Source organism: Pteropus vampyrus, unplaced genomic scaffold, assembly GCF_000151845.1.
Source record: "Pteropus vampyrus isolate Shadow unplaced genomic scaffold, Pvam_2.0 Scaffold89, whole genome shotgun sequence".
Lineage (NCBI taxonomy): Eukaryota > Metazoa > Chordata > Mammalia > Chiroptera > Pteropodidae > Pteropus > Pteropus vampyrus.
In genome coordinates, this window is record NW_011888870.1 from 6184685 (window position 1) to 6212236 (window position 27552).

The 27552-nt window shown below is 34.8% G+C and overlaps 1 protein-coding gene and 2 pseudogenes across 1 annotated transcript; all 3 read left to right on the forward strand.

Annotated features, from left to right (window-relative positions):
* The first annotated feature begins 480 nt into the window (after window positions 1–480).
* On the forward strand, window positions 481–27552 carry PCGF6 (polycomb group ring finger 6). The gene is made up of 10 exons (XM_011363807.2): window positions 481–929; window positions 1699–1798; window positions 1887–1983; window positions 2753–2808; window positions 2900–2959; window positions 3807–3915; window positions 8645–8672; window positions 12746–12844; window positions 18358–18444; window positions 26663–27552. The coding sequence occupies exons 1-10, from the start codon at window positions 567–569 to the stop codon at window positions 26717–26719; spliced, it is 1056 nt and encodes a 351-aa protein (XP_011362109.1). The 5' UTR covers window positions 481–566; the 3' UTR covers window positions 26720–27552.
* LOC111742262 lies at window positions 7224–7341 on the forward strand (annotated as a pseudogene).
* Window positions 18451–19034, forward strand: LOC105294539 (annotated as a pseudogene).

Sequence of the window (27552 nt, forward strand, 5' to 3'; positions counted from 1 at the left end):
TAAATGTTTGTTGAATTAAATATAATTGACTTTATGTGTTGGAAAATCGTGTATGGTTTTCGAATGGTGGTTAAATTTCCATCTCGTGGTAATAGAAGATTTAATTCCTCCGAATAAATAAACTTAACCTTCATACTTCCTAATGGAAATAATCTCGGCTGGAAGAAACGCATAATTGATACTCAAATTGAAATCATTATTTCTAATGCAACATCATGATAGCGCCTATTTAAGTGCTCTGCGCATCAATCGATACAGACAGAATACTGCTGCCTGAAATGGTACCAATTTCAAAGGCAATGAAGAGAAAGTCAACCTTTCAAAGGAAAAATTGGGTGAGATTTCCCTAAGATGCGGCCCGCAAGTCCGCTCTGTGTACCTGAGCGGCTCCGCTGACATCCCGACTTAGGAGAGGCTCAGCAAACCACATTTCCCAGCGGGCCCCGCAGGTCTCCCGCGCCTGCGCACTGGTAGCGTAGGCAGGCTGGCGGAACTCCCGCGCTATCCAGTCGCCTGGTCTCGCCTCGCCTCTCCTCGCCTCTCCTCGCCTCGTTTTTGACCTCGGCATGGAGGGGGTCCCGGTGGTGACGATGGTTAATGCGGGCGCTGCGAAGACGGAGGGAGCCGCAGCCATGCCACCCCCGCCCCCCGTCTCCCCGCCTGCCCTCACCCCTGCGCCCGCGGTGGGTGAGGAGGGTCCGCCGCCTTTGCCCGAGGCGGGGGCTCCCGGCTGCTCGCGTTCCCGGCCCCCTGAGCTGGAGCCGGAGCGCAGCCTGGGCCGCCTGAGGGGCCGCTTCGAGGATGAGGACGAGGAGTTGGAGGAGGATGAGGAGCTGGAAGAAGAGGAGGAGGAGGAAGAGGAGGAGGAGATGAGCCACTTCTCGCTGAGGCTGGAGGGGGGCCGGCCGGAATCAGAAGAGGAGGAAGAGGTATTTATTACCCGTGCTGGACCACGCCGGGCCTGAGCGGCCTCCGGGACTATCTGTCCCGCCTCAGCCGCGGCAGCCCCCAGTTCGCCGCTGCAGCCCTTGGCACTTGGGTCGACCTCCACACCTCGCTACCTTTCCTGCCTAGGCATGTGGCGCGCAGACTGGCCTGCTGTCCCGCCCCGATTCCTTGTGGACTCATTTTGTGAGGTTCCTGCAGATCACTTAGCTTCTCCGGGTCTGACTCTCTCATTCATTGAATAATTATTGAAACAACTATGTGCCAGGCGGGTAGACACCAAGGGTACCGTGCTCCTGCCTTCCAGGAGCTTACAGTTGAACAGGAGAAACAGCCTATTTCTACAAGGTGTCGAGAGGATGGTAAACCCTTCCCCACCTAGTCAGTCTTTTAATTGGGAAGATTTTTTTTTTTTAATGTGGTGGTGCATACTTCATACACCTAGCCAGTTAGAATTAATATATTAAACTTAAGCCCCAATATCTGGAAAGTTTGCCCATTTCGTAAGTAATTCATAAAGTGCCCTCATGTGGCAATATACAGTATATCCAAAAGAATGATGTTTTTGAAACACTGGTTTATTTTGTGTTACTGTAACTTTCAGCGGTATTTTGAAGAGTTGGAGGCACGGTAACATGTTTTCATGTTGCAAAGTAAGTTACATATTGTTTATAATGAAATTTTTGGATTATGGCTTGAAATTTTGAGAAGACAAGGACTTGTGTTTTAAAACTATTTTTATTGCATTTGCAGCGCCTGATTAACCTCTCTGAGCTGACCCAATACATCTTGTGTTCCATTTGCAAAGGTTACTTAATAGATGCAACTACTATTACAGAATGTCTTCATACATGTAAGCATATAGTTCACATTTCCGAATAATAGATTAAATTTTTGAAATGTCTCAAAAACATTCTATTTTAAACATTCTCTTTCAACAGTTTGTAAAAGCTGCATTGTAAGACATTTTTACTATAGCAACAGATGTCCAAAATGCAACATAGTGGTACATCAGACACAACCTCTTTACAATATAAGGTAAGAGGAATATATTAGTATTTAAAGTATATTTTTTCTGAAAGCTCGAAGTTGTGTTTTGAGGAATAAATTCTTGATCTATCTCAAAATTAGAAGAGAAGGAACTACATAATCTTTACAGAAATACATATAGAGTACTTACTGTGTACCAGGCACTGTGATAGCTGCTGGAGACTTAAAAAAAAAAAGGCACAGGGGGTTTTATTCCTGAGGATTTTAATTCTATCATTCAAGTTAATGAAGCCAGTTTAGGCTTGTCATTTTCAGTATGTTTAGAATTCTATTTTCTGAAAGTAATACCTGAAAAACTGGCCTCTTTAGAAAAGCTTATTTGTCATTGTGGTTTATCAGATTTTCAGTTCATGCTGTTTCCTGAGGGGAGAAAAATACTAAAAATGGATTGCTTTCATTTATTCAGCAAAGACTGTTAATGTTTTTACTACCTTCATAGAAGAGTGCTTTGCAGATGATACACAGAAGTTTAAAATGTAGTATCTGCCCTTAAGCTCATATTTTTAGCAAGGGAATAAGAACAGCATATATGGAATAATTTAGCAATCATTCAAGAGTCTCTGATTAGTTATGATTACATATAATTACTTAGGTTCTCATGGTGAAAACCAGGAGTGCTACCTAAAAGTAATTCACCTCTGAGAAAAGAGATATCCACTCCCAAGAGAAAACAGTACTTAAAAAGAGCATTAATCACTCTGTACCAAAATGCATTGTTCTGAACTCTGAGGTGTTTTCCATCCTTTCCTTTTATTAGGTTGGACCGACAGTTACAAGACATAGTGTACAAATTAGTGATCAATCTAGAGGAAAGTAAGTTTATTTTATTACATAGTTGTAAATCTCAGAATCTCTACTACTTACATTTTAAGTGTAATTTAGTCTGTGTTTTATCATTTTTTAGGAGAAAAAAAGCAAATGCATGATTTCTATAAAGAAAGAGGTCTAGAAGTACCTAAACCTGGTAAGTTTGGGTGTGTATCATAATGTACTTATAGATTAAAGAATACTAACAAAATTCCCTTTGAAGTTTTTTTGGTGATAGCTGGTTATTTTATGATAAAAGAGAGATTTTGAAGGTAATAATGGACTGTAATTCAATTTAATTATTTATAAGAAAGAGTACAGGCCCTGGAGCTAGATTGTCTGAATTTGATACTAGCTCTACACCTTTGCTAGCAGTATGACTCTGGCAAATTACTTCCATGTCTCAGTTTCCTCATCTATAAAGTAGGGATAATGATAACACTTTATAAAATTGCTGTAAGGATATGTTGAGTAATACAAAGCACTTGAAACAGTGCCTGGAACATAGTAACTGCTCAAACATTAGTTTTTATGATGATGGGAATGTCACAGTATGGAAGTTAGATAGATTTGGGTTTAAATCCTGGTTCTTCCATTTACTACATGGGTGACTTTAGGCAAATTGCCTGATCTTACTAAACTATAATCTCAGTTTCTTTACCGTTAAAAAAAAAAAATAGCAGTAGTACCTGTCATGGGATTATAACAAGGATTAAATGAGATGGCGCATAATACTGGTTAAGGGTTATCTACAGCTGTTGTTGCTGTATGATGAGCTCTCTCTGTGGTCCTGATAAACCAGATACAGGCCTGCCTTGTGAAGTGGTCTCCAGGCTTGCCTCAAATTTCGCTGGCTGTGACAGATTAGCTAATGTTATTAAAGGAGATTGAGTGCTTTACAATCTTTTAATATTGACACAGTCATAATATCTGATTATTTTTCAAAGATTTCAATTTATGAAATTTTTTTTCTAACTCAACTTTTTTCTTTGGTTATCAAACAGCTGTTCCACAGCCAGTCCCTTCAAGCAAAGGAAGATCTAAGAAAGTCTTAGAATCAGTGTTTCGGATTCCGCCTGAACTTGATATGTCTTTATTGCTAGAGTTCATTGGGTGAGTATCCTAAATCTCTCAACCTCTTAACCTTAAAATAATGTTTACAGTCCCAACTGTTATGAAATTATCCCGAACTCAAAATTAAATTTTTTGATATCTTTTAAAAAATTACTTATGAAATATTTAAGACTTAGAAAAAGGTCTGAAGATCAGTACAAAACCACTTGTATCTTCATCATCTAACTTAAGAAATAAACTATGCTGATATGGCAGAAGCCACTTGGCTACCTCTTCATGTTCACTCTTCCTTCCCTTAGAGCTTAATAACCACACTCCTAAAAGTAAAGATTATCATTCTCATGCATTTTTATATGTTTACCACTAGTGTATCTATTCCTAAGCAATATGTAGAATCATTTTTGCCCATTTAATAACTTTAAATGGTATCATACTGTCTTTTCCAACTTGTTTTTTTTCACTTAGCATTGTGTGAGTTATCCATGTTGAAATGTGTAGCTCTATTTTATTCATTTCATCATTGCCTGGTATTCCCTTAAAATATGACACAATTTTTTTTTTCCTATACTGTTGAACATTTAAATTGTTTCCTTTTATTTTGCTATTATAAATAATGTTGCTTTAAATATTTTTGTACATATATCCTTGTATATGTATGAGATAGTTCTATAGAGTATATGTAGGTTTATTGAGTCTTAGGATATGTTCGTCTTCAACTTAACTTGGTTTTGGCAAATTGTTTTCCAAAGTAGTTGGACATCTTTCTAATTCATACAGATGGCTTCTTTCAAACACTGGAGCATATGGTATACTCCATTATACTGCAACATTGTTAAACAGACTATCATTCACAAAGTTGGCGCTTTATCAAACTGTAAACTAAAATGCTTTTCTTAGAAAAATCTAGATTTTCCATTTTATGTCACTGATGACTATTTTACTTCTCATCCAGTCCTTCTTTATAACTCCAGGTTGCCTGTATTATTTATTTAATATCTAGCTTGTGCTATGTTATCTTTATCTAATTTACGTATTCATTCTGTGTTCTCAACTGAAATCAAGGACTCCTGAGAAGGAAGAAACCTTTCTTATTTCTCCACAAAGCCCATGTAGTAGTGGTTGATGATAATGAAATAAAGATCTCTTTGGAGGAATGAGAAGAAACCATATATACCAAACTTTAAACCAGCAATTTCAGTTATTAAAGAATGTGTTTCAACCTAAATGTCCAAAAGGGAACCGGTTAAATAATAATATATAGCACATGAATATGTGTGAACATGGAAGAATCTACAAAATGTCTGAAGTGAAAAAAGCAAGATTCAGAAGGGAATATATAGCTCGTGCCCATTATGTTTTTATAAAAAGAGGGTAGTGGGAAATATGTGCATATACATGTTTTTTTTTTTTTAACATGAACTGAACATTCCTGAAAGGACAAATAAAATGTTGATGACAGTTGCCTCTAGATAAGGGCACTGGAGTGTGAGTCTAGGATGGGAAAAAGTTTTACTTTTCATTGTATTCGAATTTTTACCATGTAATTTGATTTGTAATAAGTCTAGTTAATTAAAATTTGGAAATTAAGAGGTTTTTATATTTCTAAAAAATTACTTTTGGGAAATGTAATTTTTTCCACTAATGTACGGTAGGAATTGACAATCAGTATTTTTATACTTTTTTTTTGAAAAGTAGCAGGAATGCACTTTTGAAAAGAGGCAGGAATGCAAAGATGGTAAATATGTGATGGGTGTGCCACCATTATCTCTTCCCTTCCCCACAGAAGAAATCAATAGTTAATTATGGCAGCCTTTCCTACAGAAGGAGACTTGACCTCAGTGTTCAAGGCAGTCATTACCTCTTACTAGAGTTGTTACAATATTAACACCTTCCTTGCTGTAGAAAAAGCCCTGCATAGTGGTTAGCACGTCTGTCTGCTTTACATGCAGAAGGTTCTGGGTTCACACCCCAGGTGGAGCCACAGACCATACCCCAGCTATACCAGGCCCTGGTTGCACACCATGAGTGTGCGGGAGGAGACGCCCCACCTTCACAGATCCACTTCTTAAGGGGAGAGGGCAACATCTGCAGGTCAGGGGTGGAAGTGAGGGCAGAGGGGAGTTAAAGAAGGGGAAAGAAAAAAAGAAAAAGAGCCCTCACTTGGAATAAGGAGATCTAGATGTGAGTCCTAGCTCCTCTGTTATTTAGCTTTGTAAACTTAGATGAATTGCTTTTTGGTTATTCATAAGATGTTAATTAAGGTCCTGCCACATACCGGCACAGCACTCTATTAGCTGCTGGGACTATAGTTTGAGTAAGTTATCTATGACCCTTGCCTTCATGGAACTTTTAGTTTTAACTTCTCACAGCTTCAGCTCCCTATCTGTAAAATAAGAGAATTGAACCTTGATCATTATGATGGGTAGTCTGTCTACCTCATATTATAGTCCTTTATCTGTTTTCAAGTGGTTAAAGTGAAGAAAGCTTCCAGTGCTACAGGGAGTCCTTTTGAAAGAGAGCTTCCAGCTGCAAAGAGTCCTTTTGAAGTCTCCAGTCTCCAGAATTAAATCCCCATGTTTTTACTACATGGAAAAGCTTTTGTGTTTCCACAAAAGTCAGGCTACTGAGGGTAACCCCTAGGAAGCTTTTTCAGGTCAGAGGATAAGTGGTCCAGCTTGTGACCCTGATTGAATTGGAGAAGCAAAAAAAAAAAAAAAAAAAAAAACCTGAAGTAGGTTCAGCTGGTAGACAGTGATTTTTCAACCACTGGAATATGAAATTAGATTTCTGCCGTGAATAGGGTATGCATGTTTTGTGATCTAAAGATAGTCTCATACTTCTCTTTTTTGTTCTTCATTCCTGTGTTTAAAATAGACAACTATAAAAAGAAATAACTTCAGACAAGCAGCATAGTGTGTACAGAAAGAGAATAGTCTTTGAAGAGTCTAAGTAAAAGTATGTAACCCTTGGGAGGTAACTTAACTTTTCCGATCATCAGTTTCCATATTTCTAGATTGGGGATTATAATAGCAACTCACAGGATTGTTGTAAGAATCAACTTATGGTATTTCTAACATGTCTAATCTATTATCAGTATGAGTATTGTAGTAATACAGGGTCATTCAAAAACAAAGGTTAAAGTAGTCCATAGTGCTATAATATGTATAGTATCTACTTAGGAAATAAAATGGACTCACATGAGAAAAGTGTGATATGGCAAAAATTTGATGCAGTCTTAAACTTGGTGGTGTTTAGTAAACAGGTAGGTTTTATCTCCCTGTATGCTATGTTAGTCCGACTAGAGTATTATATTCAGCTCTGGGCACTACATTTAAGAGAGGTGCTGGGTCTATGGCTATGGTACCCTGGACGCGCCTGATCTCGTCTAACCTCGGAACTAGGCAAGGTCGGGCCTGGTTAGTACTTGGATGGGAGACCACCTGGGAATACCAGGTGCTGTAGGCCTAAAGTAAATAAAAAAGGGGAAAAAAAAGAGAGACGTTGGTAAACTGAAGTGTAACCAGAATAGTAAAAGGTTTGAAAACAATGTCATATGTGGTAGTAGAAGGAACAAAAACATATAGTCTGAAAAAGAGAAAGCAATTATAAGTTAACTTCATATTTTTAGAGGGTTATCACATAAAAGAAAGATTACCACTAATTCACAAGAGTACCAAAAAGCAAAACTAAGACCAATAGGTTTAAGTTACAGGAAGAAACATCTGTTTCAGTTTAAGCAAGTGATTTCTAACAAAGTTGCTCATAAATGAAATGGATTGACTTGTCAGGTAAAAAGCTCTATCTCTTTCGGTGTTCAAGCAGAAGCCAGATGCCCATACATCATGGATTCTATAGAGATAATTCTCGTAATGAATAGGATGCTTTATTTCATAAATGCTACAATTATGTTATCTTAGATTTATTTTTATATGTAATATATATTTATGTTAATATATAAATACACTTATATAACATTTTAATGTATTTATTATATTTGTATTATAAGAATGTATTTATTATATTTGATCACACCTATTCTTCACAACATGGTAGGGAAGAAAGAATGTGGGCTTTGATGCTAGATACACCTGAGTTTGAATTCCAGCTTTGTCACTTACTATCTCTGTGACCTTAAGCAAGTTATTAAACTTCCCTGAGCTTACCTGTCCTCTGTAGAATGGGGATACTGATAGCTGATTTGTAGGGCTATGGTGAGGATTAAATGAAAAACATGCGTAATATATGAAGACCTAGTATGATGCCTGATATATAGTAAATGCTCAACAAAAGTTAGTGCCCCTTGTCACCTCATGGCACAAAAGTATTGATTTAATCAAGAAATCTGCAAAGGCAAACTGAGTAAATCATGCCAGGTAATTATGCTTTACAAGTAAAACAACGGGAAATATTATAGTGGCCTCTTGTAAGAAATCTATCTTATAAAGGTTAATATAGAGAAAAAAATATTATGATAGAATAAAAAGCAAAAAGAAGTTTTACCTTAAGCTTGGAAATGTTAGAATGCTACATGTGTGCAAATCTAAATATTAAGAATATACTTTTAACTCCTGGAAGTTTACCAAGTAGTATAAAATACTGGATTCAACTGCCTTTGCCTTACCACTAGGTGGCAGAAGTGACAACAGCATTTGTTTTAAAATTAAATTGATGTTTCTCGAGTATTTATATTCATGTTATTTTTCTGTGTTATATGATTAAACATACAGTTTAAAATATTTTATTGATTAATTTTGCTTTCATTTTTCAGTGCTAATGAAGGCACAGGACATTTTAAGGTATTTTTACTTTTATTTTTTATTCACAAGGGGACCCTATAGCACAAAAATTTAAGAGATTAGCAATCGTATGTAGATTATCTTAAATTACAATAAATAATGTTTTATAAATAAAAGTTGAAATGTGAAGTACATTTAATAATACACTCATAATAGATTTATGAGAAAAGAGTTAAGTAAGGATTTATTCAGAACAATGGTCTAAGGAAAAATAAATGAGTAACTTTTAAGAGTCTAAAGCTAAATGCTATGTTAATTTGGTGATAAAAAATTATTCAAAGCATTTTTTGCATAGTTGGCTTTTATAGTAAAACATGAGCTTAAAATTTTATTTGCATGTAACATTTTTGGCTCAAGTTAACCTGCCCTAACTTGTTACTTCAATCATTTACTGAACTTGTAGAGGTAAGAATGAACTCCTTTGTAACATACTTATGTTCAAAGTTGTCTTAAAGTCTCCAGTATCACAGGTGCCTTTGTACAGTGTTGCTCCTACAGTATGAGTTATTCAAGAAAAGGTAACCTTTAAAAGTGTAAATCAGGCCTTATAGTTGGGATTTATAAATATACAAGAAAATAGGTGACTTTGATTTGTTTAGAGTTTCAGTGATTTCATCAAAGTCTATACTAAAATTTGAGTCATACCTGGTTGAGTATACTGTTTTGTTACTACAGTGGCCTAGAGATGTGAATTAAAGCATAAGAATAGATGGATATTCTCTGGACAAAGTATATCATAAATGTTTCCCAGAGATCATCAGTGTGATAGAGGGAATGCAGTGTTAAGTTTGGTAACTTTGAACTTTTAAATTGTAAAATATCAAACTTAACGTGATTAACTTTAGGAAAGTTCTTTCATAGTAGTGTGGTGGGTAGCAAAGTGGCATGTAAGTTTCTATATTGGACAAGTGCAGTGTCATGCTCCTAGAATTCTCTGAAACCATCTGTCTAGTGACCTGTAGTAGCTAGACAAGCCAACAGTATTAAAATCTCTTGAAGAAAGAACTAGAAATTAAATTGAAATATTTGCCTATTGCTTTCACAAAAGTACATGTGCACCTAGAATATTTATGTAATTCTGATGTCATACATCAAAAAAATGATGACAGTACCACCTATGAATATGAAGTATTCTTGCCAAAATAAGTGTGAATCTAATGATACCCCTAGATTTAAATTTATGCTGTCATTCCTTTTATTAGTTGAAATACTCCTATAAAGACAAACTTCCTTCATTTATTTAGTTAGCCAGTTGCACAGTTAATATAAGAAAGGCAGGATAAATACTTGATTCCCTTACCAAGTTCAAAATAATGAATTGATTCATTAGCATACTCTAGTCATGACCAATTAGGTATTGTTGTTTTCATTTTTACTTTAATATGAACTCGTGGATTTAAACATGTATGGTTTAAATTAATTTTGGCTGTTATCCTTATTGATGTTCAAATTGTCCTATCATAGATATTATAGTTTGTGATAGCTTCCTTGCTATCTAAAATGACAAGATGTTCCATGCTCACCTTGTACATCTCTTGCCCCAAACACGGAATCAGTCATTTTTTCAAGGCATCCTAGTTCCTTTTGGTGTTATTTCAAAATTACAGTCTGTTTGCTAGGGTTCACCTTGCTACTGAGTTGGTAACTGTTTCTAGGCCTTTTCAGTTGACAGTGGTAGGATTTTCAAGGTAAAGTATAATTGAATTGATATCATTTTTTTAAAAGACATTTTTAGTGGTATGCATTATCTAAAGCCAGAAAATAACTGAACCTCTTTTAACTCTCCCTACACAGCTTTTCAACTACTTTATTGTTTTAATTGATCAAATTGACCGATTGTGTTATAAATGGCAGATAAAATTGCTGTGTTTAATTTTGAAGAAGTATCATCCTTCTGTGGAATTTTTTTCCCTTGTTTATTTGCAGATGGTAGGAGGCTATTAGTTGAGAACTGTTTATTTGCAGATGGTAGGAGGCTATTAGTTGAGAACTGTTTATTTGCAGATGGTAGGAGGCTATTAGTTGAGAACTAGTTTTGAAGTCTTAAACAAAACAAGCTGTCTTCTAAAAAAGCTGGATCTGATTTATATGGGAAAGAAAATCCTTGTGAGCCTGGCGTATAAGGGCTAAGGTACCACATGAGAACCCTAGCTTCGAAAGCCAAGACCAATGTTTTTTCTTTCAGATATTGGCAGATCTCATAATTTTATTCTGAGTGATCTAAAAATCACAGTAGTGGTAATGTTAGCTAAGTTGGAGTAAAGTACTTTCCTGGAATTAGAAATAAAAGAAATTGAACTGTCCCTCTGCTGGTATACCTGAAGCCTGCTATTGAGATGGTAAGCTTAGGAAATTGAACTTCAGAAATGCACTGGTTGCCAGGCAGGCAGGCATCTATATAGATGATTCAGAAGAACAGCTTCTCAAGGCATCTAATTAGATTCTTATGCCAGTCAGGCAGTGCCACCTACAATGAGTTACCTTCTTGGGAACTCACCCTGGGGCACCTGTATCTCCTTTTTGAGACTGCCTTAGCTTTGTGAGATGATTCCTATACCTGCATTAAAAGAAAGTGAAACTTTTCCATTTTTGTCTAGTATCCTCTGTATCAATTATATCAGTATCCTCTGTAACAACTAGGTGACAACTGGGCCCTCTGTAAGAGTTAAATTCCTTCACTTAAAGAGCAAAATGATCACAATACAGCAGCAATAACTCTTAAGTGCTTACTGTGTGCCAGGAATTGATAATACTTATTTACATAGATCATATCACTTTTTTTGTGGTAATTCTATGATGTAGGTGCTATCATTATCTCTCTTTCACAAATGAGGTCATAGAGATGTAGAAAGATTCAGCATCTTGGCCAAAGACTAGGAACTATAAAAACGACAGAACCAGGTCTGCACTTAACACCTATGCTATCTACTACACTGTGGTAATAAGGGATAGATCTATTGTCAGGAAAGGTCTTAAGAAACCAAACTACAGGTGAGAAACCTGAGTGCTGTTACATGGAACAAACATGTGCCTCACCTTCCTCGATCCTCTTCATAGCCATGCTAGGCTCCCTCTCTGCTAGTGCTAGAAAAACATGGTTCAGGTTTTCCTGAAAGATATTCTTTTAGTTTTGATTACTTCATCTTTTCATTTGCATTAGACAGTATCCTTAAAAATGCCTCTGAGTACCTAAGTAAGCTTTAGTTTCTACTTTAAAACTCTGGTCTCTCTACCTGTCACCTCAGACCATTGGATCATATTCCAGCCATCTATATCTAGATGTTAATCTTTTTTTTTTCCACTTAAAAAAGAAAATTTGCCTTTATTATGGAAATTTTCAAACTCATCCAAAAGTAGGTAGAATAGTAAAATGAACAGCCATGTACACGTCACTAAACTTAAATAATTATAAACTCATCTCATTTCATCTGTGCTTTCACCACTTCTCCCATATAATTTTAAAGCAAATCCCAGACTATATCAGTAAATAATTCAGTTCGTTTACAAAAGATAAGAACTTTTTACAAACATAATGATGATACTATAATTTTTTAAATTAACAGTAATACCTTAATCAAATATCCATATACCATTTTAATTTCCTAGATTGTCTCTTGAAAATTGTTTTATAGATTCGTTTAAATCAGGATCCAAATAAGATCCACACATTGCAGTTGGTTGATATATCTCTTATTTATAGCCCTTACGTATTTTTTTAGTCTAGCAGTTCCTTCTCTGTCTTTTACTTTTTTTCCCTTTGCAGTTTTTTGTTAAAGAAACCAGCTTGTTTTAGACACTTGATCTTGGGTATTCCCTCTCTGTCAATAAATTTTAATTTTACTGTTTTCATTTTTGATGAGGTATTAAAATAAACCAGTAAACCTTTCTTATAAAAATTGTTACTTTTCAGAGAAGGGAAGCTAAGCAGAAACATTTTTTTCTTTGATAGGTAAATTAACTCAAAATTTATAGCAATTTTTTATAAGTATTAAATCAGCTATAAAATTTGCTTTAAGGTTTATACATTTAATGTATATTTAATCTGAAAATTATTTGTTTGTTTATTTATTTAGCCATTGGAAAAGAAATTTGTCCGAGTTTCAGGAGAAGCAACTATTGGGCATGTAGAAAAATTCCTCAGAAGGAAAATGGATCTTGATCCAGCTTGTCAGGTAGAGTATATGTGTGTAAAAGGACAGGTGACGTTGTGAGATTACCTTTGGTATAGTCAAGAAAGAATCATCTCTAGGATTTCATGCAGTAGCTTTTGTCTTATATGGTAGATATTGTAAAGGCTAACTGATATTGGTACACAGTGGTTCCCACCTCAACTTTAATCACATTTGATTTTACTGTTTCTCACTGCCATTTATGACCATCTATTGGTGTCAGAGAAAAGCTAAGGATATAAGAACTATTAAAGAGCTTCTAGAGCCTCTGTTCCAGCTGTTCCTTTTTCATAATAGAGCAAAAGATTACTTATCATCATCCACTTCTCTTCAGAGGGTATCTTTGCATTTATCAAATGCTTGAGTATAACAAGGTAGCTAAAGACACCTAGATAAGTGAGATATATACTATAGAACCCTATTAGTTTTTTAAGATTTGAAAAAGATCTCCCATTCTAGCTATATAATATTTTCTTGTTGTAAGATGAAAACTTCAGTCCTCGTGTATTTTTTAACATAAAGTGTGAATATACTTGTAATTCTAGTAATGTGGGCCAGTGAAAATGCACATTTACATAGTTTTGATTTTTCATTAGTCAAATTTAAAGGGAATTTTTGTTATTCGTTTATGTGTAAAATTTCATAGAATAATTTTTATATAAAATAGCTATCTGCTGTTTATTAGTTGATATATATTTTAAAGCTGGCTGAAATTTTACTGATGTTTTTAGTTTACCTGTATATATTTGCTGGTACTGGATATATATTAAATATACATTAAATCCAATGAAATATGACTTCTCTTACTGAGCTTACATAATGCTGGCTATATCTCATAGCATCTGAAAACTAGAAATGACTTATCTATCACCTAGTAGCTATAGCATATTTGAGGTGGTTCTTAGTCTTTTGGTTAGACATAGATAGCTGTCTAGAGACTCCTGGACAAAGAATTGTGAGTGATCCCATAGCAGTCTATTAGTTCTAAAAGCAGAAGTCACAAGATTTGTACCCGATTGTATAGAATAACTAAAGTAGCACCCAGGAGGGCTTTCTCTAGGATATAGATTACATCCTCTGTGGCTAAATATGAATCAGAACACAATTACCATTTATAAATTTCGCGTTTGCTGTTTGAAGAAATTTAGTTGTCAAAACTCTAAATTGGTTTTATTGTGTAAAAATGTGGGTTTATTTTTTCCTCACATCATAGAAATCAGAGCTTTTAGCATTTTGAAATAAAATGATAAAAAATTTGTTTCAACCTTTAATTTTCTTTATCAGCCCTTGGCTCTCCAGGTAAATATTTCTTTCCTATTTAGGTACTATATAGCTGGTAACATTCATAAATGACTATTTCACCAAAATGTAAATATAATGGAACAGAGAATTATCAAATATGCAGACCTATTAATTTGTGTCTAAAATTGTTAAACCTTTTAAATCCAAGTGATAGTAAAAAGAGTTACTTCTAGTGTGAGCAAAACATTGAGCTAGTTAACCATTAATCAAAATAAAATTCTTGGTGAACCCAGTCACTTGAGCCTGCTGTACTAACCTTTAAACAAGTTAGTCCCAGGTGGGAAATGTGTGCTTTGTTTACAATATGTGACCTTCATATATGGTTATTTACCTGCAGGAATGGATGATTACTGGAGACTGTTAGCTAATGATGAACTACCTTTAAAGTTATTTATGGAGAATCAAAATTAAAAAGGAAGAGAAGACATTTCCGAAAGATAAAAAATATAGGTCATTCCATGTGTTCTTAAAAGATTTAATTCAAAATAAGAAATCAATAATTATCTGAATAAATTTCTTTCAATAGAGACCTCAGTGCCTCTGGATTACCCTGGTTGATTTAGTGGAATTTTGAATTCATTGATGTCTTACTGTATTTTGTTTTATTGTTACTCTTGTGTTGTGTTCTTTTGCACATTGTTTGATCTTCAGAGCTTATTTTGCTTTTATGAAATGAGATTTTAAATATACATAAGACTGATCACTCAGAATTCTTTTTTTTTAGTCTCAGAGGTTTTATTTTTTAAATTTAAAACAAAATTTTTTTTTTATGGTGACATTGCTTAACGAAACCCAATGTTTCAGCTGTACACTTTAACAATAAGGCATTTACACTATGTTTACTTCCCAATGTTAGATTTCTTTCTGTCACCACATAAAAGTCTTTATATAAAAGCTGTGATATTAGATTTTGTTAATCCTACCATAATTCCATCTTAAAACACAGATTTTTAAAAATTATTTATTTAGTATGTGGCCCTAACCCTACTATTGTTTCCAAATCATTTTTTAACGAAACTCTAATGTATCATATGGTGTATCCCTACCAATCATTTATTTTCTGTTGATACTAAATTGAGCATCTATGTACTTGGCCTTAGACTCATCAAAGATGAGGCAGAAAATTCACTCCATCAGGGGATTCAGTTGTATTGGGAAAGATACACAAGCAACAACTAAATAACAATAGGATATGATAAGTGCAGCAAGAGCACAGAGTGAATGATTTAACTTTGAAGAGGTGAAAGAATGGATTTGAAAAATGAATATGAATTTGCAAAAGAAGAAAAGAACTTTCTATCAGATAAAAGTATGTACGAACAAAGAGGAATGAGCCAGTGATTCATTCAGTGAAAATTCCTATCTTAGAAGTTCTAGTATCATCTTGTTTTTTAAAAGATAAGAGTTTTTCCTCTCTCCTTAAGACTACTTTCACATTCTTATTTCTGCTCTGAAATTCAGAAATATTATAGTGATCCTTTCTAGCAAGACTTGATATGCAAGAGGGTAGAAAGATTGTGCAGAAAGGAATTAACAAAACAGACTTGAGCGTTCTGTCTTTGGAAGCGCCTTCTTAGAAGGTTGGCCCTTCCCTAGCATCTAGGAACTTGGTTTGTAAAAAGTTCCTGCATTAATATGAAAAGTTCCCTAACCGATAAAGGTATTTCATTGTGCCTAGACTATACAAACAATGGATCTGTGATGAACACCTGCTTACCTTCTGGGAGTCTGGAATTCGGTAGTTGCTAGGCAGAGAATGACAACGTAAACAGGTCTCAATAAAAACCCTAAACTCTGAGCCTCAGATTGGCTTTCCTGGGCAGAAACATTGCACAATTGGCTGCATTTCCGCTGGTAGAGAAAGGAGTACTCGGTGTTATCTCCTGGATTGGGAGGGAGAGCATAGGAAACCTATGCGTGAATTTCTCCAGACACCACCTACATTTTTTTCCTCTACTGTTCTGGCTATGTATTCTTGCTATGTTGCTATAATCATAGCTCCAGTCATGCTGAATTTTGTGAGTTATCATAGCAAATTACCAAATATGTGGGTCATGTTTGTGGGATCCTCAGAGATGTGAATCTGAATGAAGTAATTTATGAAATATTTATAGTCAAGTAACTTTAAAAATCAGCGTATAAAGTGGGAAGCGATCTAAATGTTTATAAGGGGAATGTATATATAAATTATGATGTATTCATACGATAGAACATAATGTAGCTTTTAAAGAGAGAGAGAGTTAACTGTACTCCAAAAGAGTCCATGACATATTAAGGTTTTGTTGTTTTTTAAATAAAAGAATATGTAGAACAATAATATGTGACATAATCCCTTTTTTATAAAAGCGAACAAAAAACCCACATGCACACATAGCATCTAGGAACATGCACATGAAACTGTTAGTAACTGGCCAACCTCTGGGGTTAAGATTAAGTTAAAAATAAAATTATAGTGAACAAACCATAAATATATACCATGTGGTATAAAAGTGTTGGTCTCTGCATTGCTGAATACTTAATAAAAACATAATGATAGTTTCCAAATTCTTTAATTTTTCATGGATCTAAGTTCTGTATGCAAGATCTATCATGGCTTTCAGGTCATTTTGCAACAAGTATTGTTCTGCCAATTTTAAACTGGTAAGTATAAAACATAAAAGTTGTTACTTATTGGAGATTATGCATTATGAGATAGCACAGGAGTTGACAAACTATGACCCATGGCCAAATCTAGACTGCCATCTGTTTTCATAAATAAAGTTTTATTGGAACCCATACTATGGCTTTTTTTTTTTTCATGCTACAATAGCAGAATTGAGTAGGTGTGGCAGAAATCCTATGGCCCACAAAGCCTAAAATATTTATTATCTAGCCCTTTACAGAAAAAGTTTGCTGACCCTTGATATGCACTTAGGCTTTGAAGAAAGATAGACCTAGCGACAGACCTGGGTTCAGATCTCCACTTTGCTGCTTACTAGCTTTATGCCTTAGGAAAGTTCAATGTCTTCACCTCTTACTATTCCTAATTGTAAAATGGGAACTATAATACCTAGCTCACAGGAAAGGGAAGATTAAATGTATAACATGATGTACATAGTGACTGCTCAGTTAAATGCAACTGCTTTTACTATCCTTTTCCAACTATACTGAAGGTTTTGGGAAAATTAATGTGTTGGCAGTATATAGGATTTTTGGAGTAAATGGAATATGAAAGTAGGAAATTGGGTTAATAGCTGGTTTCAGTGGTTTAAGCCTAGGGGCAGCAGTTGAAAGAATGATATGAACTTAAGAGGTATTATGAACTAAGAAGCACAGAACTTGGTAATTGATTGCATGTGAGAAGAAAGGAAAAGGAGAAATAGGGGTCAGAGGTGATATTCTGGTTTAGAGGACAAGGAGAAATTTCATGCCAAAAACTAAAATGGGATGTTAGGGGATGGAGACAATTAAGTGATATATATTAATCAGACATTAAGGACCTGATCTCATTTTAAAGGCAGTGGGATACAGCTGAAATTTACTGGATTTCGTTAACCAATGTCACCATAAAAAAAATAATTAATAAAAATAAATAAAGGCAATGGGAAAGGAACACTCAGTGAGAGATTAAAGATTTGCTTTTCTATCTTAGCAAGTAGGTATACTACAATCTTGTTACATTGTAGTATATAACTATATTACAATATTCTTTCTAGAGCATTTTGTATAAAAGTAGACTTATCTTAGAGCTTCGACATTACTAAAGGGCTGAAAAGACTAAGATTGTTCCATCCGTGAAACAGTTCCCTTAGTGTGTACATCGTGTCAGTGTTAGACTTTCCATTGTTGGAGAATGAGATATTCTTTAGAATTATTCAAATAACTAAAGATTGCCTTTTTAAGCATCATATACCCTTTTAATCATTTTATCATGGAATTTGTTTAAAAACGTACTTTTCTGCACCTTCTTATGCTGAATATATCAAATGTGATTTAACTTGTTCTCAGAAATTCAGGGGAATCGTTTTGAATATTGGTTGTATTGTGCTGTTGTCCTGCTATGCTCTTTCCATTTTATTTTATTTACTTTTGTAAAACATTTCTAAAATCTTTCTTGAGAGTGTTTAATCAGTCTAAAATAAAATAGTAAGTGTAGTCTGGAAATAATTATATTGATTTTTCTTAATTTTTTCATATGGAAATTTGAAGCATCTGATACTTTTATTTGCCTGTAGGTAGACATCATCTGTGGTGATCACCTGTTGGAGCGGTATCAAACTCTAAGGGAAATTCGACGTGCAATAGGTGATGCAGCCATGCAGGTAGGTGTTAGATTTTATCATACTTAGTACCTAGCAGGCAAGTTATTTGATGAAAGAAAAAAGTTGCATATTGTCAATAAAATTTTAAGAAATATTCTACAATTTTCTTAAAATTACCTGGACTATAAATAAATAATAAATCTGCTTTTTCTACCTTCTTGGAGCCTGTGGAGGCCTCCTGGGAACAGGACTTCTAAAATGACAAATATGTCTAAAAGACTATGGGCCAAGGCCATTTTTGCTGGCTGTAAGCGGGTTCTCCGGAACCAGAGAGAGCACACAGCTCTCCTTAAAACTGAAGGTGTTTATGCTTGAGATGAGACTGAATTCTGTCTAGGCAAGAGATGTGCTTATGTGTACAAGGCAAAGAACAACACAGTGACTCCTGGTGGCAAACTGAACAAAACCAGGGTAATCTGGGGTAAGGTGACTGGTGCTCATGGAAAAGGGCATGGTTCGTGCCAAATTCCAAAGCAACCTTCCTGCTAAGGCCATTGGACACAGAATCCATGTAAATGCTGTACCCCTCAGGGATTTAAACTTATTGAAAGTAAATAAATAAAAGGTTTGTAAAAAAATAAATAATAATAAAGCTAATATTTATTGAATGCTTACTATGCGTTAGGCATTTTTCTAAATCATTTCTATGGACAAGCTGTTTTATTTCTCAATTCTATGACACATTTTATTTAATTTTTTATTGTATCGAAATATAGTTAATATACAATATACATTATTTTCAGATGTACAACATAGTTATTTAATTATCCCCCGATTTTAAAGACAAGGAAACCAAGGTACAGAAAAGACATGCAGCTTGCCCACAGTGAGTTAGTGGGTGAGCCAGGGCACTTTGACTCTAGGGGCCTTGCTCTTTTTATCTCTGTCCAGTACTGTGGTAGGGCTTCGAAGGCCACTGAGCGAATACATCTGCAAAGACATTTTTTAAAGAAAAATTTGTAAATACTCGTTTGGCTTTAGAGATTGACGTCCATTTCTTGCTCAATAGGTAAGAAGTCATGGTAACTATTTTGATATTTTAATTTGCCTGTAATGTGATTGAGAATATAATGTGAAATCTCTTAGTCAGGATAAATAAAAAGCAGGATAGGATCTATAATTTTAATGACACATATTCCAATGTATCACTGAACCTGGAATAATATATTGTTTTAAGAACTATATGGCTCTAAGAAGCTTATAAAGTACTAATAAAGATTTAATGAGCAGCTCTCAGTTTAAACAAATTTTTGTTTAATTTATTAGATATGTAATTCTTTATTTTGGTGAAATTGCCTGTGCTCCATGATCAACTACTTAAAATAAGATACAGAATATTGTAAGAATTATCTTAGTGTGGATTATACAATTCCTTGAAAGAAGCAGAATGGATAACACAAACACTTATGTGCATACACACATGTATATTTTAATAACATACAATGAAATGCGTGAGTTTTGACAAAGACATATACCGGTTCAACTCAAACCTCTTCTTGAAATTTGGAACACTACTATTATTATTCCCAGAGAGTTACTACTTTTTAATAGCTTTATTGAGGTATAATTAATTCACCCATTTAAAGTATACAATTCAATGGTTTTTAGAATATTTACAGAGTTGTGAAACTATCACCCCAGTCAATTTTAGAACATTTTTATCACCCCACAAAGAAACTCTGTACCCATTAATATTCATTCCCCAGATAACCCCAATCCTCCAGCCTTTATGAACCATTACTCTACTTTCTATTTTTGTATTTATCTGTTCAGAAAATTTCATATAAATAGAATCATACAATATATGGTCCTTTGTGACTGGCTTCTTTTACTTAGCATGATGTTCTCAAGCTTCATTCATGTTTTAGTATGTATCAGTACTTTGTTCCTTTTCATGGCTGAATATTTCATTATATGGATATTCAGTATTCTAGAGAAGGCTGAAACTCAGGACAGCAGTGGAAGAATTAGGAAAGATCACTGAGAGCAAAGATGTGTCATTAGAGACCAAGGCTAAGATCATCCACACCTTTATTTCCCAGTTACTATGTACAGATGTGAAAATTGGACAGTGAATAAGGCTGGTAGGAAAAAAAATTGATTCATTTGAAATATGGTGTTGGAGGAAAGCTCTACAGATACTCTAGACTGCCAGGAAGACAAACTAGTGGGCCCTAAAGGAAATTAAGCCTGAAACATTACTGGAGGTAAAAATGACAAACTGAAGCTGTTCTACTTTGGATACATCATGAGAAGGCAGGGTTCTTTGGAAAAGATAATGTTGGGAAAAATAGAAGGCAGCAGGAAAAGAGAAAGACCAAATATGAAATGCATCGACTCCATAAAAGAAGCCATAGGCAGGAGTCTACAGAGCTGAGTGGGGCTGCTGAAGACAGGACACTGTGGGCATCGCTCATTCATAGGGTATCCAAGAGTTAAAGCTGACTCAACAGCATATAACACACACATATAGATATTCTACATTTTATTTAACCATTCATCAACTGATGGATATTTTGGTAGTTAACATCTTTTTGGCTAATATGAATGGTGCTGCTTTGAACATTGATCTCTAAGTTTTTGTATGGACATGTTTTTATTTCTCTGATATATTTTGGGTCATATGGTAGCTCTGGTTTTAACTTTTAAAGAGATAATAGGCAGAACGGAGGTCTAGATGTAATAAAACCATGTAAGACTATAGGCCATAGTATGAACTTTGGATTTTAATTGAGTTAGGTGGGAAATGCGATTGGAGAAATTTGAGCCAAGGACAGAAATGACATAATCTGACATAATGGCTTTGTTTTTTGTTTTTACCAATACCATTTTAAGTTTAATTTTTAATTTTTATTTTTCAATAACAATTGACATTCAGTATTATTTTATATTAGTTTCAGGTGGACAGCATAGTGATTAGACACATAATTTACAAAGTGATTCGTCCCAATTAGTCTAGTACCCACCTGGCACTGTACATAGTTATTATAGTATCATTGATTATATTCCCTATGCTGTACTTTACATCCCCATGACTATTTTATAACTACCAGTTTGTACTTCTTAATCCCTTCAACTTTTTCACCCAGCCCCAATCTGATGTATGTTTTGGAAGACTCACTCTGGTTGGTAGTTTAAAAACACCATAAATGGAGACATCTAAGTATAAAAGATAAATATAATAGACATTATAAGTATCTCATTTTATAAAATGTGATTTTATAAATATATTGAAGTTGTTTTGAGATTTTGGAACAGCTATACTTTGTTTTATATGTCTACTTATCGGTATATTGTTTGCAAATGATGTTTTCATTTCTGAAAAATTTGTATTTATGTAAAAATTTTAATACAATCTTTCTATTTATGTTATAGTGCAAATTCATTTACTTTGATTAGGCTAATTAGAACAGATCTGATGGTCCACAGCCAAACATAATATGGGGTTATGTACTACTTGGCTTATTCTGTGTTTTAAGTATTTTTTAGTTTAAATTCCTTAGCTACAAATATAAGAGGGTTGAAATAATACCAACCATATTCTCTGATCATAATGCTTTGAAACTAGAGATCAACTGCAAAAAGAAATCGGGAGGAACCACAAATACATGGAGATTAAACAACATGCTACTGAAAAATAACTGGTTCAGGGAAGAAACAAAAAGAGCAAAAGATACATAGAAATGAATGATAATGATAGTACAACATATCAAAACTTTTGGGACACTGCAAAAGCGATCCTAAGAGGAAAGTTCATATCATTACAGGCCTATCTCCAAAAACAAGAACGAGCTCAAATAAACAACCTAACGCTCCATCATACAAAACTAGAAAAGGAAGAACAAATGAGGCCTTAAGTCAGCAGAAGGAAATAATCAAAATTAGAGCAGAAATAAATGAAATTGAAAAAAAAAATAGAAAAAATAAATACAACAAAGAGCTGGTTCTTTGAGAAGGTTAATAAAATTGACAAACCCCTGGCTAGACTCACTAAAGAAAAAAGAGAAAGGACACAAATAAAATCAGGGATGAAAGAGGGGAAATTACGACTGGCATCGCAGAAATACAAAGGATCATACAAGAATACTATGAAAAAGTATATAACACCAAATTTAATAACCTAGAAGAAATGGACTTAGAAAAATACAATCTTCCTAGACTGAATCAAGAAGATCTGGAAAATCTAAATAGAACTATCAGCAGTATGGAAATTGAAACAATCACCAAAAACCTACCAAAAAGTAAAAGTCCAGGACCAGATGGCTTCGCCAGTGAATTCTAGCAAACATTCAAAGAAGATTTAATATCTATTCTCAAACTCTTTGAAAAAATTGAAGAAGAGGCAATACTTCCCAACTCATTTTATGAGGCCAATATTACCCTGATACCAAAACCTGGTAAGGATAACACAAAAAAAGAAAACTACAAATCAATATCTCTCATGAACACAGATGCAAAAATCCTAAATAAGATGCTAGCAAAGTGAATACAGCAACATATTAAAAAGATTATATAGCACGATCAAGTGGGCTTCATCCCAGGAGCATAAGGATGGTTCAACATATGCAAATCAATTAACGTGATACACCACATAAACACAATAAAAAATAAGAATCATATGATCATATCAATAGATACAGAAAAAAACCTTCAACAAGACACAGCATCCATTTATGACCAAAAGACTTAACAAAATTGGTACAGAAGGAAAGTACCTTAACATAAGAAAGGCCATATATGACAAACCCTCAGCCAACATTATACTTAATGGTGAAAAACTAAAAACCTTCCCTCTAAGATCAGGAACAAGGCAAGACTGTCCATTATCGCTATTGTTATTCAATATAACATTGGAGGTCCTAGCAAGTACAGTCAGAAAAGAGATAGATATAAAAGGCATCCAAATAGGAAATGAAGAAGTCAAACTGTCACTATTTGTGGTTGACATGATTCTCTATATAGAAAACCCTAAAAATTCCACAAGAACACTACTAGAAACAATAAGCAAATATAGTAAAGTCTCTGGATACAAAATCAACGTTCAAAAATCCGTAGCGTTCCTATACTCGAATAATGAAGCGTCAGGAAAAAAAAGTGGAAAAAATAATTCCTTTTGCAGTTGCAACAAAAAATAAAATTCCTAGGAATAAGTTTAACGAAACATGTGAAGGACCTCTATAATGAAAACTATAAGACTCTATTAAAAGAAGTCAAAGAAGATACAAAGAAATGGAAAGATATTCCATGTTCTTGGATTGGAAGAATCAACGTAGTTAAAATGACCATTTTACCTAAAGCATTCTACAGATTTAATGCAATCCCCATCAAAATCCCATCAGCATTTTTTAAAGGAATGGAACAGAAAATCATCAGATATGTATGGAAGCACAAAAGACCCTGAATTGCCAAAGCCATCCTGAGAAAAGAGAACGAGGCTGGAGGCATCACTCTGCCTGACTTCAAATTATACTACAAAGCGACAGTAATCAAATGGCATGGTATTGGCAGCAAAATAGACACATGGACCAGTGGAACAGAAGCAAGAATCCAGAAATAAACCCATATTTATATGGGCAGAGAATTTTTGACAAAGAAGCCAAAAACATACAGTGGAGAAAGGAAAGCCTCTTCAATAAATGGTGCTGGGAAAACTGGAAAGCCACCTGCAAAAGAATGAAAAATAGACTGTTGTCTATCACCACACACCAAAATTAACTCAAAATGGATTAAGGATCTGAATATAAGCCCTGAAACAAAGTGCATAGAAGAAAACATAGGAGCTAAACTCAAGGACCTTGGACTTAAAGAGGATTTTATGAATTTGAAGCAAGGGAAGTACAACCTAAAATAAATGAATGAGACTACATCAAACTAAAAAGCTTCTGCTCTGCAAAAGAAACCGTCAACAAGAGACAACCATCAGAATGGGAAAATATATTTGCAAGCAAAGCCTCCGATAAGGGCCCAATATCCAAAATATACAAAGAACTCATACTACTCAATAACAACAAAAAAAACAATTGATCTAGTCAAAAAATGGGCGGAGCACCTGAACAGACACTTCTTCCTAGAGGACATACAAATGGCCAACAAATATATGAAAAGATGCTCAACATCGCTAGCTATTAGGGAAATGCAAATCAAAACCACAATGAGATACCATCTCACCCCTGCTAAAATAGCTATAATCAACAAGACAAATAATAACAAATGCTGGAGAGGATGAAGAGAAATAGGAACCCTCATACACTGCTGGTGGGACTGCAAATTGGTACAGCCACTATGGAAAACTGTATGGAGGTTCCTCATAAAACTAAGAATTGATCTACCATATGATCCCGCAATCCCTCTACTGGATATTTACCCCAAAGACTTGAAAACCCATATCCAAAAAGATATTTGCACACCGACGTTCATAGCAGCATTATTCACAGTGGCCAGGACATGGAAGCAACTGAAGTGTCCTACGATAGATGATTGGCAAAAGAAGCTGTGTGGTACATGTATGCAATGGAATATTACTCAGCCATAAGAAGAGATGAAATACTGCCATTTGCGACAACATGGATGGACCTCGAGATAATCATGCTACATGAAATAAGCCAGACAGAAAAAGTTGAAATTCACATGATATCACTTATGTGGGATATAAATCTAAAAAGCAACAAATGAACAGGACAAACAGAGACTCATGGACATGGACAATGGACTTGTGGTGACCAGAAGGTAGGGGGTATGGAAGAAGCGGGCAGGTAGATGGGGTAAAGGTGGTCACATATATGTGGGTAGGAGGAGGGTGAAGTGGGTAAAGGGGATCAAATATATGGTAGCCGAAGGAAACTGGACTTTGAGTGATAAACACACAATAGAATATATAGATGTCAAATTGTAATGTACACCTGAAAATTATTTAATTGTATTAACCAATGTTACCCCAATAAACATTGTTTTAAAAAAGTGACATTTTAGGGCTGTGGATTTGAATCCCATAGTCTTAAAGTGGATGTTATTCAGTATGTCAAAAAGACTAGTTCTGTTTTATTTTTTAGATGAAAATTAAATAATTTTTTTGATGTTTTAAATATTATATTTGTATTTGGAAACCTTTTATCTTGAAATTGCAGACTTGCAAAAATAGTGTAAAGATTTCTCATTTACCTTTCACTCAGCTTCCTGAAACATTAAATAAAATTTTTACCATAAAAAAATGAAAATAAAAAATAAAGTCTTTTAGCTAGATATGTGCTCTGTAGTTTACCACTGGTCTCAGTATTCCATTTTGGCTCACATACCTGGCTCACATGTTCATTTATGTTGCTTTCCTGGCCTTTGTGGGCATTCGAATTTGTGAACCTTTTTGTAGAATTCCAGTGTGTTTTCTCTGGAGTTGCAAGAACTGAGAGGCCAGATTGCAATGAGTTGAGTAGTGAATGAGAAGTGAGGAAGTGGAGCCATGGAAAAGCTTAGAAAAGAAGAAAAAGAGTAATAGCTAGAGCAGGATTGGAAATGCAGGGCATGTATGCCATCACTTCTCCATGTTGCTCAAAGTAGGCCAGTTGCTCATGGCACTTCCCCAGTGAGTCTTCCTTTTAGCTAGTATTCTAGTTCATCATAAATTAGAAATAGCTCCTTAAAAAGGTGGATTGCTTGTTGGATGCAGCCTTGGTGAGAGCACAAGGAATGAAGACCCGCTATCAAGAGAGGAGATAGAACCTCAAAAAAGCAGATAAAAAAACAGAAACACAGTATCTGGAGTCAATATAGGGTTAAGTTGCCCAACAACACCTGACTGAGGACATCGCTGTGTATAAATGTTTCATTTCTTAGCAGATCCATGATGCTATATGATGACTGAGTGTTTTTTTAGGGAAGCTCAGTGCCTGGATGGTCTGTTAAGTAGTCTGTTAAGAAGGAAAGGTATATCTCTTAGTTTTTTTTTTTTTTTTGAGGAACTGTCTAGCCATAAACAACCTTGGCTAACTATGGATACCTAGTAGTTTCAGAATTATCTCCCGAGAGTCATAAAAAAGGCACATTGACAAGGAGTGTTTGGTGATGAGGTAAGTGAAATAAGCAGGTATATTTATCTTGGACCCTTTATTCTCTTTAAGGCAAAGAATTTCACATTAGTATTGGGTTATGAAAAAGAAACCATCTTTGACTTGATTGTTTACATAACTCATGTTCCAATAACTGCAAAACACTTTTTTCTTTTCAGGATGGTCTGCTGGTCCTTCATTATGGTCTTGTGGTTTCTCCTCTGAAAATTACTTGAAAATTCTAGGCATGTTAGGAGGAGAGAAATAAAGAGGCTTCTGCAGGATCGCGTCCCACCAAAGATTTCCACAAAACGTAGTTGCTGTTTGAGACATAACATCTATTTTCACACCAAGCATTATAACATTTATAAGTACAACTTGAACTGATTAAATGCATCCATTTTACTAGAGACTGTATATAAAAAGCATCCATAGCTCAGGGGGAAATTTTCAAAGCATTGAATTTTTAAATTCCTTGTGATTTTCAAATACTCTGACACTGATTTTGCTTCCTAATCTTTGACGTAAATCGGTTACTATTTCCTTCTTCATTGAGCCATATCCCTTTCAAGTTGGTAGTTTGGATTCTGCTCTCTGGAATGGTATCAGTTGGGCAGTCATCTTTTTGGGAAAGAAGTATGCTTTTGAACTGAAAATTCAAAGCCAGTCTTTGTTAAACTACAGACTGTACCTCTCAGACAAAGACCAAAACTATCAGCCACTTTTGTGTGTTGCCATCATATTTTGAACTTGGATTCATTTTTTTTTACTAGCAACACTACTAAAGAGATGTTATTCACCTCTAAAAGGGATGAATTATCATTCTGTGTGAAGAGACTGTCTCCTGCAGGGTTTATGGCCCAAACCATAAACCAGTGTAATAATAAAGACTTCTTTAACGTATCTTACAGCAAGGGGTGCCTCTTTGTAACAATATTTTTATTCTGTGAATGTTAATTTATTAAAATTTATTAACATTCATTTTATTTGAGTACATATTGTGATTGTTAATACTTTGTAATGATACTGCTTCTGAAAGTAATAAAAATTTTGAGAAGTTTACAGAATA

Bases quoted from the DNA above. Each gene is read 5' to 3' on its own strand.
- PCGF6 (XM_011363807.2), top strand. From the start codon at position 567: ATGGAGGGGGTCCCGGTGGTGACGATGGTTAATGCGGGCGCTGCGAAG. The intron at 930-1,698 runs GTATTTATTACC...TTGCATTTGCAG, and splicing joins AATCAGAAGAGGAGGAAGAG to CGCCTGATTAACCTCTCTGA. The intron at 18,445-26,662 runs GTAGGTGTTAGA...TTTTCTTTTCAG, and splicing joins TAGGTGATGCAGCCATGCAG to GATGGTCTGCTGGTCCTTCA.